The sequence below is a fragment of the Rhinichthys klamathensis genome, unplaced genomic scaffold, assembly GCF_029890125.1.
Source record: "Rhinichthys klamathensis goyatoka isolate OS25496 unplaced genomic scaffold, OSU_Roscu_1.1 h1tg000300l_1, whole genome shotgun sequence".
Classification (NCBI taxonomy): domain Eukaryota; kingdom Metazoa; phylum Chordata; class Actinopteri; order Cypriniformes; family Leuciscidae; genus Rhinichthys; species Rhinichthys klamathensis.
This window is the reverse complement of record NW_026606819.1, coordinates 392,501-405,000: the sequence shown is the minus strand read 5'-3', so window position 1 is coordinate 405,000 and position 12,500 is coordinate 392,501. Positions and strand designations below refer to the sequence as shown.

The 12,500-nt window shown below is 42.9% G+C and overlaps 2 protein-coding genes across 2 annotated transcripts in view; one reads left to right on the top strand and one right to left on the bottom strand.

Annotated features, from left to right (window-relative positions):
* Positions 1 to 1,124: 1,124 nt before the first annotated feature.
* On the bottom strand, positions 1,125 to 3,622 carry LOC130103893 (potassium voltage-gated channel subfamily S member 2-like). Its single transcript, XM_056270237.1, has 2 exons — positions 3,225 to 3,622; positions 1,125 to 2,316 (listed from the first exon to the last, which is right to left on the bottom strand). Exons 1-2 carry the CDS (start codon positions 3,620 to 3,622, stop codon positions 1,269 to 1,271), a joined length of 1,446 nt encoding a protein of 481 aa, XP_056126212.1. The 3' UTR covers positions 1,125 to 1,268.
* Positions 3,623 to 5,312: 1,690 nt separating this feature from the next.
* The window catches only part of LOC130103908 (NIPA-like protein 2), a 20,863-nt gene continuing 13,675 nt past the window's right edge, over positions 5,313 to 12,500 (top strand). The window contains exons 1-6 of the mRNA XM_056270256.1: positions 5,313 to 5,385; positions 6,120 to 6,188; positions 6,291 to 6,459; positions 9,526 to 9,585; positions 10,009 to 10,130; positions 10,258 to 10,354. Coding sequence (XP_056126231.1) covers positions 5,380 to 5,385; positions 6,120 to 6,188; positions 6,291 to 6,459; positions 9,526 to 9,585; positions 10,009 to 10,130; positions 10,258 to 10,354 — 523 coding nt within the window. The 5' untranslated portion in view covers positions 5,313 to 5,379. The remainder of the gene's footprint in view (positions 5,386 to 6,119; positions 6,189 to 6,290; positions 6,460 to 9,525; positions 9,586 to 10,008; positions 10,131 to 10,257; positions 10,355 to 12,500) is intronic.

Here is a 12,500-nt window from a genome sequence, read left to right as displayed (position 1 = left end):
GTAGATATAGCGTAATGATGTAGAAATAATGACGTAGATATATCGTAATGACAGAAATAATGACGTAGAAATAGCGTAATGACGTAGAAATAATGACGTAGATATAGCGTAATGACATAGCAATAATGACGTAGAAATAGCGTAATGACGTAGAAATAATGACGTAGATATAGCGTAATGACGTAGAAATAGCGTAATGACGTAGCAATAGCGTAATGACGTAGAAATAGCGTAATGACGTAGAAATAGCGTAATGACGTAGCAATAATGACGTAGAAATAGCGTAATGACGTAGCAATAGCGTAATGACGTAGAAATAGCGTAATGACGTAGAAATAATGACGTAGAAATAGCGTAATGACGTGGAAATAATGACGTAGAAATAGCGTAATGACGTAGAAATAGCGTAATGACGTAGCAATAGCGTAATGACGTAGCAATAGCGTAATGACGTGGAAATAATGACGTAGAAATAGCGTAATGACGTAGAAATAGCGTAATGACGTAGCAATAGCGTAATGACGTAGAAATAATGACGTAGAAATAGCGTAATGACGTAGAAATAGCGTAATGACGTAGAAATAGCGTAATGACGTAGAAATAATGACGTAAAAATAGCGTAATGACGTAGAAATAATGACGTAGAAATAGCGTAATGACGTAGAAATAATGACTTAGGAATAGCATAATGACGTAGAAATAATGACGTAGGAATAGCGTAATGACGTAGAAATAATGACGTAGAAATGGCGTAATGACGTAGAAATAGCGTAATGATGCGCGGAACGAGCTGTTCTCCTGTTGAATAAAGTGTCGTATAAACGAGCTCATCCTATATTCCTCGTTCTCTGCGTGTGTGTGTGAAGTGGAGCAGGACGACGGCCGCCAGTGCCGCTTCAGACTCTCTCACACACACACCACTGGGTTTGGGCAGTTTTACTGTGTGATCAATATAAGCAGCGGCACAGCGGCTCATACGCTCATGTCTACTAATCAAGACCAGAGACGGATATTAAGCCTGCTGTTTAAAACAAATAAAGAACCAGTGTAGGAGAATAGTTATTATGCGCAAACAGCAGAAACTGTGTATATTCGTGCAGTGAGCGCATGTCTAACACTATATCCCGATTTAAGCTTGTGACATATAAACACACACATCAACCTGATCACATGTTCAGGGGTCATGTACACACTACATCCAGATTCATCAACCGGACCGAGCTCAGTCCGTGCGTGCAGACGTACAACACGTGAGGCAGACGGCACCGCTAGCGCAGAGAGCCGCTCAGACTGGGATCGCTGGGAGAACTGCGGCTCATGTTGGACAGACTGGCCATCAGCGTCTTGACTTTATGAGCGTAATAATTCCTCAGACTGACAGACGGAGGCTCCTTCATTCCCCGGTCGAACTCGCAGCTCCTCATGATGATCTCCAGCTGCTTCTGCCTCTTATAGAACAGGGAAAACTTATTAAATATCAGCGTGATGGGAAGCACCACGACCAGTATTCCCGCTAATATACAGGCCGACGCCGTGAGCTTTCCCACGACGGATCCGGGAATGACGTCTCCGTATCCCACAGTGGTCATGCTAACCGTGGCCCACCACCAGCCGGCCGGGATGGTGTTCAATCCCTCGTTCTCCTCCTTCTCTAGGGTGTAGGCCATGACGGAGAAGAAGGAGACTCCGACGGAGAGATACAGCAGGAGAAGCCCGATCTCCCGATAGCTGTTCCGGAGCGTGGCTCCCAGAGACCGGAGGCCCGTGGAGTGGCGAGCCAGCTTCAGGATCCGGAAGATCCTGGTCAACCGGAGCACCTGCGCGACTCTTCCCAGATTAGCCAGCGCAGGACTGCTCTCCGCAACCAGATCAATCACTAACGTCAGATAGAACGGTAGGATGGACACCAGATCGATCAGGTTTAGCGGGTGTCCGAAGAATCGGAGGAGATCCGGAGCCACGGAGAGTCGAGCCAGAAGCTCGAAAGTGAACCAGGCGATTCCCAAATTCTCCACGGTCTGGAAGCGCGGATCTTCCCGAGTGAACTCGCTCATGCTGTTCATGCACATGCTGGCGATGGAGCCCAACAGGACCAGGATGGAGAAGACACTGATGAGGCGACTGGGAAGGGAATATCCGGGATTGTCCAGCATTAACCAGATTCTCCGGCGAACGCTCCCTAGAAGCTGCTTGTCGAATTTCCCGGCGTCGCTGTAGAACTCCATGATCTCGTCAAACGATGAGGTTGAGCTTCTGGTTTCACTCCCGTCGTCCCGGTCCTGATCCGGATCCATCCTCCGGCAGTGGAAGCTGCTCCTGCAAGGCACATACAAGTATTGTTGTTACGGCTTTGTATGAGATATGATATCTGTGTGAGGAATATGTGCACCTCTGTAAAACAGACTGATCATAGAGCTTTAAAGAGCTGAACACGCACACAGTTGTGCTGAAGTTGTGTATGTTGTTCTTTTCACTTGTGCAGTGTGTTTGTGAATGTGGTTATTCACTCGCTTTACATGCCTTGTGGGAACTACAGGTGAAGATCCAGGATGGAGGTACAAAATTAACAGTGTATCTGAGATTAAACTCAAACTACAGATAAAACAGCATCTAACCTGAGATTAAACTCAAACTACAGCATCTAACCTGAGATTAAACTCAAACTACAGCCTCTCTAGCCTGAGATTAAACTCAAACTACAGCATCTAATCTGATATTAAACTCAAACTACAGCCTCTGACCTGAGATTAAACTCAAACTACAGCCTCTAACCTGAGATTAAACTCGAACTACAGCCTCTCTAACCTGAGATTAAACTCCAACTACAGCCTCTCTAACCTGAGATTAAACTCAAACTACAGCCTCTCTAGCCTGAGATTAAACTCGAAATACAGCCTCTAACCTGAGATTAAACTCGAACTACAGCCTCTAACCTGAGATTAAACTCGAACTACAGCCTCTAACCTGAGATTAAACTCGAACTACAGCCTCTCTAACCTGAGATTAAACTCGAACTACAGCCTCTCTAACCTGAGATTAAACTCAAACTACAGCCTCTCTAACCTGAGATTAAACTCGAACTACAGCCTCTAACCTGAGATTAAACTCGAACTACAGCCTCTCTAACCTGAGATTAAACTCGAACTACAGCCTCTCTAACCTGAGATTAAACTCGAACTACAGCCTCTCTAACCTGAGATTAAACTCGAACTACAGCCTCTAACCTGCAGCAGGAGTCGAGGAACAGCTCGTCGATGCCCCAGTACTCGATCTCCTGACTGAAGGAGAAGATGCAGAGCTCCTCCATGACGTGAAGTCTTCCCGTGTTGTAGAAGTGCAGGACGTACGGGAAGAGCGTGGGATTACGGTCAAAGTAGAACTCGCTCTCTGACTCGTCGTAGTCGTCGCACAGCTCGAGGATCGACTCCCTGGATCGACAGCTCAGCAAGCGAGCGAGTCGGGTCTCGGGGAAACGGGAGAGTCGAGTGGAGAGAAGCCGGCGCCGGAATCCTCCCACATTAATGCGGATCGAGCCGATCATGACTGAGGAAAACCGGGAGTCACTGGGAGATTCAGCGCTGATCTGGAGACACACACACGGAGCAGACCATGAGAAAACCATTTACAGATATTCTACATTCATACACATATACACACACACACACACACTCTCTCTCTCATACACACACGCACACACACACACACTCACTCACTCACTCTCTCTCTCACAGACACACTCACTCACTCACTCTCTCTCTCTCACACACACACACACACACACACACACACACACACTCTCTCTCTCTCTCTCTCTCTCTCTCTCTCTCTCTCTCTCTCTCTCTCTCTCTCTCTCTCTCTCTCTCTCTCTCTCTCTCACACACACACACACACACACACAGGACTGAACACCATTTCATCTCCATCGAAGCTGATTTCCTCACAGAAAGGTTTGATCTGAACATGAATCTCGAACAGCTCAATCGATCCTCGCGATGAAACCGGTGATTCCGCTCTAAACGCGCGTTTAATTCACATGTCGTTTCTGCGGATATGATTCATATGCGAGGTGATAATTATCGTCATAAACTCACCGCGATATTCCAGCGTTTCTCAACACGCGCACAGCTGCAGGCGCGTGCACGACAGTGACGACACAGAATCCCGCAAATGACGGAGACAAAAACATTCTGAAAAATAAAATAAGATAACAACATTCTGCCAGATTAAAATAATAAAGCGCTGATGACTTTCACTCACTTCTGTTAAAAATCCTACAGTGTCGTGATGGGCGTGTCTTCTGACAGACAACAAGTGTCTTTATCAAACCTGCATCTCATTCTCGCTGTTTATGATCATAATTAGGGGAACATCTCCGAAAAAAACATCTGGATCAAAATACCTGGAAAATGAATAAATATAAACCTTTATATATTATCAGGAGAGATGACCAACGTTTTCTGTAAATAATACTATTCTCTATCTTTAAAAAAAAAAAGTTATCTTTATCTTTAAGATGATAATGATCCATTTTGATTGGATTTGTTGTTACTGTTTCAAAGGCCACTTCTGTTACTCTAGTCTAAACCTTACAATAATACATTTAAACACACATTCGTAGTGTGTTATCATCATGCAAGAATGTGCTGTAATGTAAGATAATAGATCTACTGTCCATCCAGCACAGCACACACACACTCACAGAACACTATTGTCCTGGCCTGCACAAAGAGTCCTGTAAGCATGAACACACACACACACACACAGAAAGTTCCAGCACTGCCTCTCGTTCCTGTACCGGAGAAGCCGTATGTATTTCTGCTCATAACTGCTGTTTTTATAACAATAAGTGTGACTGAGCCTCTAATTCAATCTTTATTATTAGTCTTGATATTTATATGCCCTGTTGAGCGGTTTATTGTCAAATAGCTACTATTAATGTTTGATGTCAGGTTGTTATCTTATGAGATCAGCAAAGTATGTTTAGAAAGTAAAGTTCATCTTATGGAAGTGTTAAAATTCTTCTGAAGATTTGTCTTTCTGTGTGTATTCTCCCTGGAAGTCAAATAAAAGTATTTGTTGTTACGGCTTTGAAGGTTTTGATTCCCTGTATGTTATTTGACATTATTTTTGTTGCTGTTTATTTGTTGTTTCTGTCTCAAGGAGATACGTGGTTGTACATCATGTATGAGATATGATATCTGTGTGAGGAATATGTGCACCTCTGTAAAACAGACTGATCATAGAGCTTTAAAGAGCTGAACACGCACACAGTTGTGCTGAAGTTGTGTATGTTGTTCTTTTCACTTGTGCAGTGTGTTTGTGAATGTGGTTATTCACTCGCTTTACATGCCTTGTGGGAACTACAGGTGAAGATCCAGGATGGAGGTACAAAATTAACAGTGTATCTGAGATTAAACTCAAACTACAGATAAAACAGCATCTAATCTAGAATTAAACTCAAACTACAGCTAAAACAGTATCTAACCTGAGATTAAACTAAAACTACAGCATCTAATCTGAGATTAAACTCAAACTACAGCCTCTAACCTGAGATTAAATTTAAACTACCGCTAAAACAGTATAACCTGAGATTAAACTAAAACTACAGCATCTAATCTTAGATTAAACTCAAACTACAGCTAAAACGGTATCTAACCTGAGATTAAACTAAAACTACAGCCTCTAACCTGAGATTAAACTTAAACTACAGCGTCTAACCTGAGATTAAACTCAATCTGAGATTAAACTCAAACTACAGCTAAAACAGTATCTAACCTGAGATTAAACTCAATCTGGGATTCAACTCAAACTACAGCCTCTAACCTGAGATTAAACTCAATCTGAGATTAAATTCAAACTACAGCTAAAACAGCCTCTAATCTGATATTAAACTCAAACTACAGCCTCTAATCTGAGAATAAACTCAGTGTATTGTTTGACTGTACTCCTGTAGTCAGTCCCATCTTTCCCTACACTAACAACATTATTTATCAGCCTATTGTTTCCTTATAATTTTAGAATTAATTTTGACATTTTTGACTATCTTTGATAGGAATGTTGTTTCAGGATCAACACACGTATGTTTCTGTGGTCTATGAGCTGATGTTTTGTGTTCCCAGGTCTATATTGTGGGGATCTGCATTGCAGTGTGTGGAAACTTTCTCATCAGCATCTCCTTAAATATCCAGGTGAACCTCAACACACTCTTTAACTGTTGCATTAACATACACTCACAAACATCTGCTCTTAAGTGTTTCAGTGTTAGATCTCTGCTGGTGTTTGATGTGCAGAAATACACACACATGCGTCAGTCTCAGCGCGGGACGAGGCCGTACTACACCAGTCGTCTGTGGTGGTGTGGGATCTTGCTCATGGGATTGGGAGAACTGGGAAACTTTGCTGCATATGGATTTGCTCCGGCGTCGCTCATCGCTCCTCTCGGCTGTGTGTCTGTCATTGGTAAATCACAGTGAAACACCACATCAGGGACAGTAAAACACCACAGTAAAACACCACATCAGAGACAGTAAAACACCACATCAGGGACAGTAAAACACCACAGTAAAACAGCACATCAGGGACAGTAAAACACCACATCAGGGACAGTAAAACACCACATCAGGGACAGTAAAACACCACATCAGGGACAGTAAAACACCACATCAGGGACAGTAAAACACCACACCAGGGACAGTAAAACACCACACCAGGGACAGTAAAACACCACAGTAAAACACCACACCAGGGACAGTAAAACACCACACCAGGGACAGTAAAACACCACAGTAAAACACCACATCAGGGACAGTAAAACACCACATCAGGGACAGTAAAACACCACACCAGGGACAGTAAAACACCACAGTAAAACACCACATCAGAGACAGTAAAACACCACATCAGGGACAGTAAAACACCACATCAGGGACAGTAAAACACCACATCAGGGACAGTAAAACACCACATCAGGGACAGTAAAACACCACATCAGGGACAGTAAAACACCACACCAGGGACAGTAAAACACCACAGTAAAACAGCACATCAGGGACAGTAAAACACCACATCAGGGACAGTAAAACACCACACCAGGGACAGTAAAACACCACAGTAAAACAGCACATCAGGGACAGTAAAACACCACAGTAAAACACCACATCAGGAACAGTAAAACACCACATCAGGGACAGTAAAACACCACAGTAAAACACCACATCAGGGACAGTAAAACACCACATCAGGGACAGTAAAACACCACAGTAAAACACCACAGTAAAACACCACAGTAAAACACCACATCAGGGACAGTAAAACACCACATCAGGGACAGTAAAACACCACATCAGAGACAGTAAAACACCACATCAGGGACAGTAAAACACCACACCAGGGACAGTAAAACACCACATCAGAGACAGTAAAACACCACATCAGAGACAGTAAAACACCACATCAGAGACAGTAAAACACCACATCAGAGACAGTAAAACACCACATCAGAGACAGTAAAACACCACACCAGGGACAGTAAAACACCACATCAGAGACAGTAAAACACCACAGTAAAACACCACATCAGAGACAGTAAAACACCACACCAGGGACAGTAAAACACCACAGTAAAACACCACATCAGGGACAGTAAAACACCACACCAGGGACAGTAAAACACCACAGTAAAACAGCACATCAGGGACAGTAAAACACCACAGTAAAACACCACATCAGGGACAGTAAAACACCACACCAGGGACAGTAAAACACCACAGTAAAACAGCACATCAGGGACAGTAAAACACCACATCAGGGACAGTAAAACACCACACCAGGGACAGTAAAACACCACAGTAAAACAGCACATCAGGGACAGTAAAACACCACAGTAAAACACCACATCAGGAACAGTAAAACACCACATCAGGGACAGTAAAACACCACAGTAAAACACCACATCAGGGACAGTAAAACACCACATCAGGGACAGTAAAACACCACAGTAAAACACCACAGTAAAACACCACAGTAAAACACCACATCAGGGACAGTAAAACACCACATCAGGGACAGTAAAACACCACATCAGAGACAGTAAAACACCACATCAGGGACAGTAAAACACCACATCAGAGACAGTAAAACACCACATCAGAGACAGTAAAACACCACATCAGAGACAGTAAAACACCACATCAGAGACAGTAAAACACCACATCAGAGACAGTAAAACACCACATCAGAGACAGTAAAACACCACATCAGAGACAGTAAAACACCACATCAGAGACAGTAAAACACCACATCAGAGACAGTAAAACACCACACCAGGGACAGTAAAACACCACATCAGAGACAGTAAAACACCACATCAGAGACAGTAAAACACCACATCAGAGACAGTAAAACACCACATCAGAGACAGTAAAACACCACATCAGAGACAGTAAAACACCACACCAGGGACAGTAAAACACCACATCAGAGACAGTAAAACACCACAGTAAAACACCACATCAGAGACAGTAAAACACCACATCAGGGACAGTAAAACACCACATCAGAGACAGTAAAACACCACAGTAAAACACCACAGTAAAACACCACAGTAAAACACCACATCAGGGACAGTAAAACACCACAGTAAAACACCACAGTAAAACACCACATCAGGGACAGTAAAACACCACAGTAAAACACCACATCAGGGACAGTAAAACACCACATCAGGGACAGTAAAACACCACAGTAAAACACCACATCAGGGACAGTAAAACACCACAGTAAAACACCACATCAGGGACAGTAAAACACCACATCAGGGGTCAGTAAAACACCACAGTAAAACACCACATCAGGGACAGTAAAACACCACAGTAAAACACCACAGTAAAACACCACAGTAAAACACCACATCAGGGACAGTAAAACACCACAGTAAAACACCACATCAGGGACAGTAAAACACCACAGTAAAACACCACATCAGGGACAGTAAAACACCACAGTAAAACACCACATCAGGGACAGTAAAACACCACAGTAAAACACCACATCAGGGACAGTAAAACACCACATCAGGGACAGTAAAACACCACAGTGAAACACCACATCAGGGACAGTAAAACACCACATCAGGGACAGTAAAACACCACAGTATAACACCACATCAGGGACAGTAAAACACCACATCAGGGACAGTAAAACACCACAGTAAAACACCACATCAGGGACAGTAAAACACCACATCAGGGACAGTAAAACACCACATCAGAGACAGTAAAACACCACATCAGGGACAGTAAAACACCACATCAGGGACAGTAAAACACCACATCAGGGACAGTAAAACACCACATCAGAGACAGTAAAACACCACAGTATAACACCACATCAGGGACAGTAAAACACCACATCAGGGGTCAGTAAAACACCACAGTAAAACACCACATCAGGGACAGTAAAACACCACACAGTATTTTACTCTTCTAATGGTGTTTAAAGCTTGTAACGTTGGTTCTTCTCTTCCAGCAAGTGGTGTTATTTCTGTGGTGTTCCTCAAGGAAACGTTACGTGCTTCAGATATCCTCGGTGAGATCAGATTCATATTATTAACGCCTTCAGCTCTTGTCTTCTATTGTTAAACTGTAAAATAATTAAACTCAAAGTTATATTATAAAGTATAAAGTAAGACTGGGGAGAGTTTGCAACATTGCCAGTTCCACCAATCAGTATTGAGCTACAGGGATAATTTCACATCAGTTAATTTCTTTTCTGGGAATCAAACTCATGACTCTAACAATCACTGCTAATACACACTCACACACTCACACTGTGTCACACACTGAATTATTTCTGTGTGATGTTAATTCAGTTGATCTGAGGATCACTCAAGAATATCAGTTGGAAACGAGACCTGCCTTCCACAAACTCATGATGAAACCCAACACTGGATTCATAATGTAACATGAACACACTATTGACGGTCTTGTAATAAAGCTGTTTCGTTCACAGGAGGAGCTTTAGCTCTGACCGGCACCTACTTTCTGGTGACCTTTGCCCCTCATGCGTCCCCTCATGTGACGGCCAACATGGTGGAGCGCTCGCTGGTCAGCTGGATCTTTCTCATCTACTTTGTGAGTTTCATCTCATCATACATTGATCCGACCGGGAAGCCATTGGAAAAGTGACACAAACACAAACACAACTGTGATATAAATGCTGTGGTGCTTGAGAAGGAGTGTTTTATCTGTCTCTCTGCAGTCATTCGAAGCGATTCTCTTCGCTGTCCTGATGTATCTGTACAAGTGCAGGAACATGAAGCATATCGTGATCATCATGGTCATGGTGGCGTTACTCGGTGAGAACAGATTCTGCTCTCGTTATATATGTATGAGACTGAAGATGATGAGAAAGTGTCTGGTTCCTTTCATTAGGGCTTGAGATCCAACAGAAGCTGGTTTAACCCTCTGGTGCTCTTCTGTCGTTTTTTTTTTTTACTTCATCGGAATGGTGCGAAACTTGGAAAGGTTTTGGCACTTGCGATGTGAACACAAAAAAAGTCATGGACATGATTTGAACAGGTTAAACGGTCCTGTATAAAAATAGTCACACTTGTGTACTAGTAGTAAATGAAGAGAAGTCTTATCGATCAAAAGTTCAGTATGGCATACCACAAGGCTCAGTACTAGGACCGTTGCTGTTCACTCTGTACATGCTACCCTCACACACACACACACACTCTGTACATGCTACCCTTAGGAGATATCATTAGGAAGCATGGCATTAGTTTTCACTGTTATGCTGATGATACTCAGCTATATACTTCTTCACGCCCTGACGAAACTTACCAATTCACAAAATTAACGGAATGCATAGCTGATATAAAAAAATTGGATGACTAGTAATTTCCTATGACTTAATTCTGAAAAACAGAGATTCTAATTATTGGACCAAAAAACGTCCTCGCGTAATAACCTAGAATACTATCTTACACTTGATGGCTGCTCTGTCAAGTCTTCGTCGTCGGTTAGGAACCTGGGTGTGTGTGTGTGTGTGTGTGTGTGTGTGTGTGTGTGTGTGTGTGTGTGATGCTCTTTGATACCAATCTTTCATTTGAAAGTCACGTTTCTAGCATCTGTAAAACCGCATTCTTCCATCTTAAAAATATATCTAAATTACGGCATATGCTCTCAATGACAGATGTGGAACAGTTAGTTAATGCGTTCATGACCTCAAGGCTAGATTACTGTAATGCTCTACTGGGTGGTTGCCCTGCACGCTTAATAAACAAACTCCAGCTGGTTCAAAACGCAGCCGCTCGAGTTCTTACCAGAACCAGGAAGTTTGACCATATTAGCCCGGTTCTGTCAACACTGCATTGGCTGCCTATTAAACATTGTATAAATTTTAAAATATTGCTGATTACTTACAAAGCACTAAATGGTTTAGCTCCCAGTACTTGAGCGAGCTCTTAACGCATTATAGTCCTTCACGTCTATTGCGATCTCTAAACTCCGGCCAGTTGATAATACCTAGAATATCTAAATCGACTTCAGGCGGGAGATCCTTTTCCTATTTAGCACCAAAACTCTGAAACAGTCTTCCTAACATTGTCCGGGAAGCAGACACACTCTGTCAGTTCAAAGCTAGACTAAAAACACATCTCTTTGACCTAGCATACACATAACACACTATAGACTTCTATAATTCAATGTTAGGCTGCATAGATTAGGTCAGCCAGAAGTGGGAACCCTTCCCATAAATCCTGATGTACTCGTTACATCATAAGAAGAATGGCGTCTACGCTAATATTAGTCTCTCTGTTTATCCGAGATTTACTGCAGCCTGCCGGATCCAGGCCGTATCCAGATCTGATGAAGGACCTGCGTCTGGACGCGACGACAACGCAGTCCTGAAGTGTCACTAGTCTCTCCCTGTGAAGGCCTCCTTCCCTTCTCCTCTGTACAGATAAAAGGTCGTCGGGATAATTCCGGTTCACGTGGCTACGCCGAAGCTTGTACCGTGGAACCTATTTCATGGTTTGCGTTCTCGAGCCTCCAGCCACTGTTGTGCGGATGAGCGGCCGGATCGCATTAAGGGTTCTCAGTAGAGCGGTGTCGTGTTAGCGGCCGCTAAGTTAATCACTAATGATCTTTACAATGGAAGTGAATCGATCAAAACTAACTTTATCTGGACAATAACTTTATTCTAGAGCTGCTGTAAAGCCTAAACAATCTGTTACTGTAATCTCCTGTTATCACTGTAAAGCTGCTGAGAAACTCTATATTGTTAAAGCGCTGTATAAATGAAGGAGACTTGACTCAAAAACGAGCGCATTGGAAATGAATGTGAGACGAATTTCCTCTGGTGGAAGCGTTTGGTACTGCAGCCGAACACACTCTCACTCAACGCTCAAATTTTGAGATATCAAGCCTAAATTTGGAACACAACTTGTTTAGATTTATGGCTATGATTTTCATGCAGTTTTAGAGTAAAACGTGTTT

Bases quoted from the DNA above. Each gene is read 5' to 3' on its own strand.
- LOC130103893 (XM_056270237.1), bottom strand. From the start codon at position 3,622: ATGGTTTTCTCATGGTCTGCTCCGTGTGTGTGTCTCCAGATCAGCGCT. The intron at 2,317-3,224 runs GTTAGAGGCTGT...TGTGCCTTGCAG, and splicing joins TTCCTCGACTCCTGCTGCAG to GAGCAGCTTCCACTGCCGGA.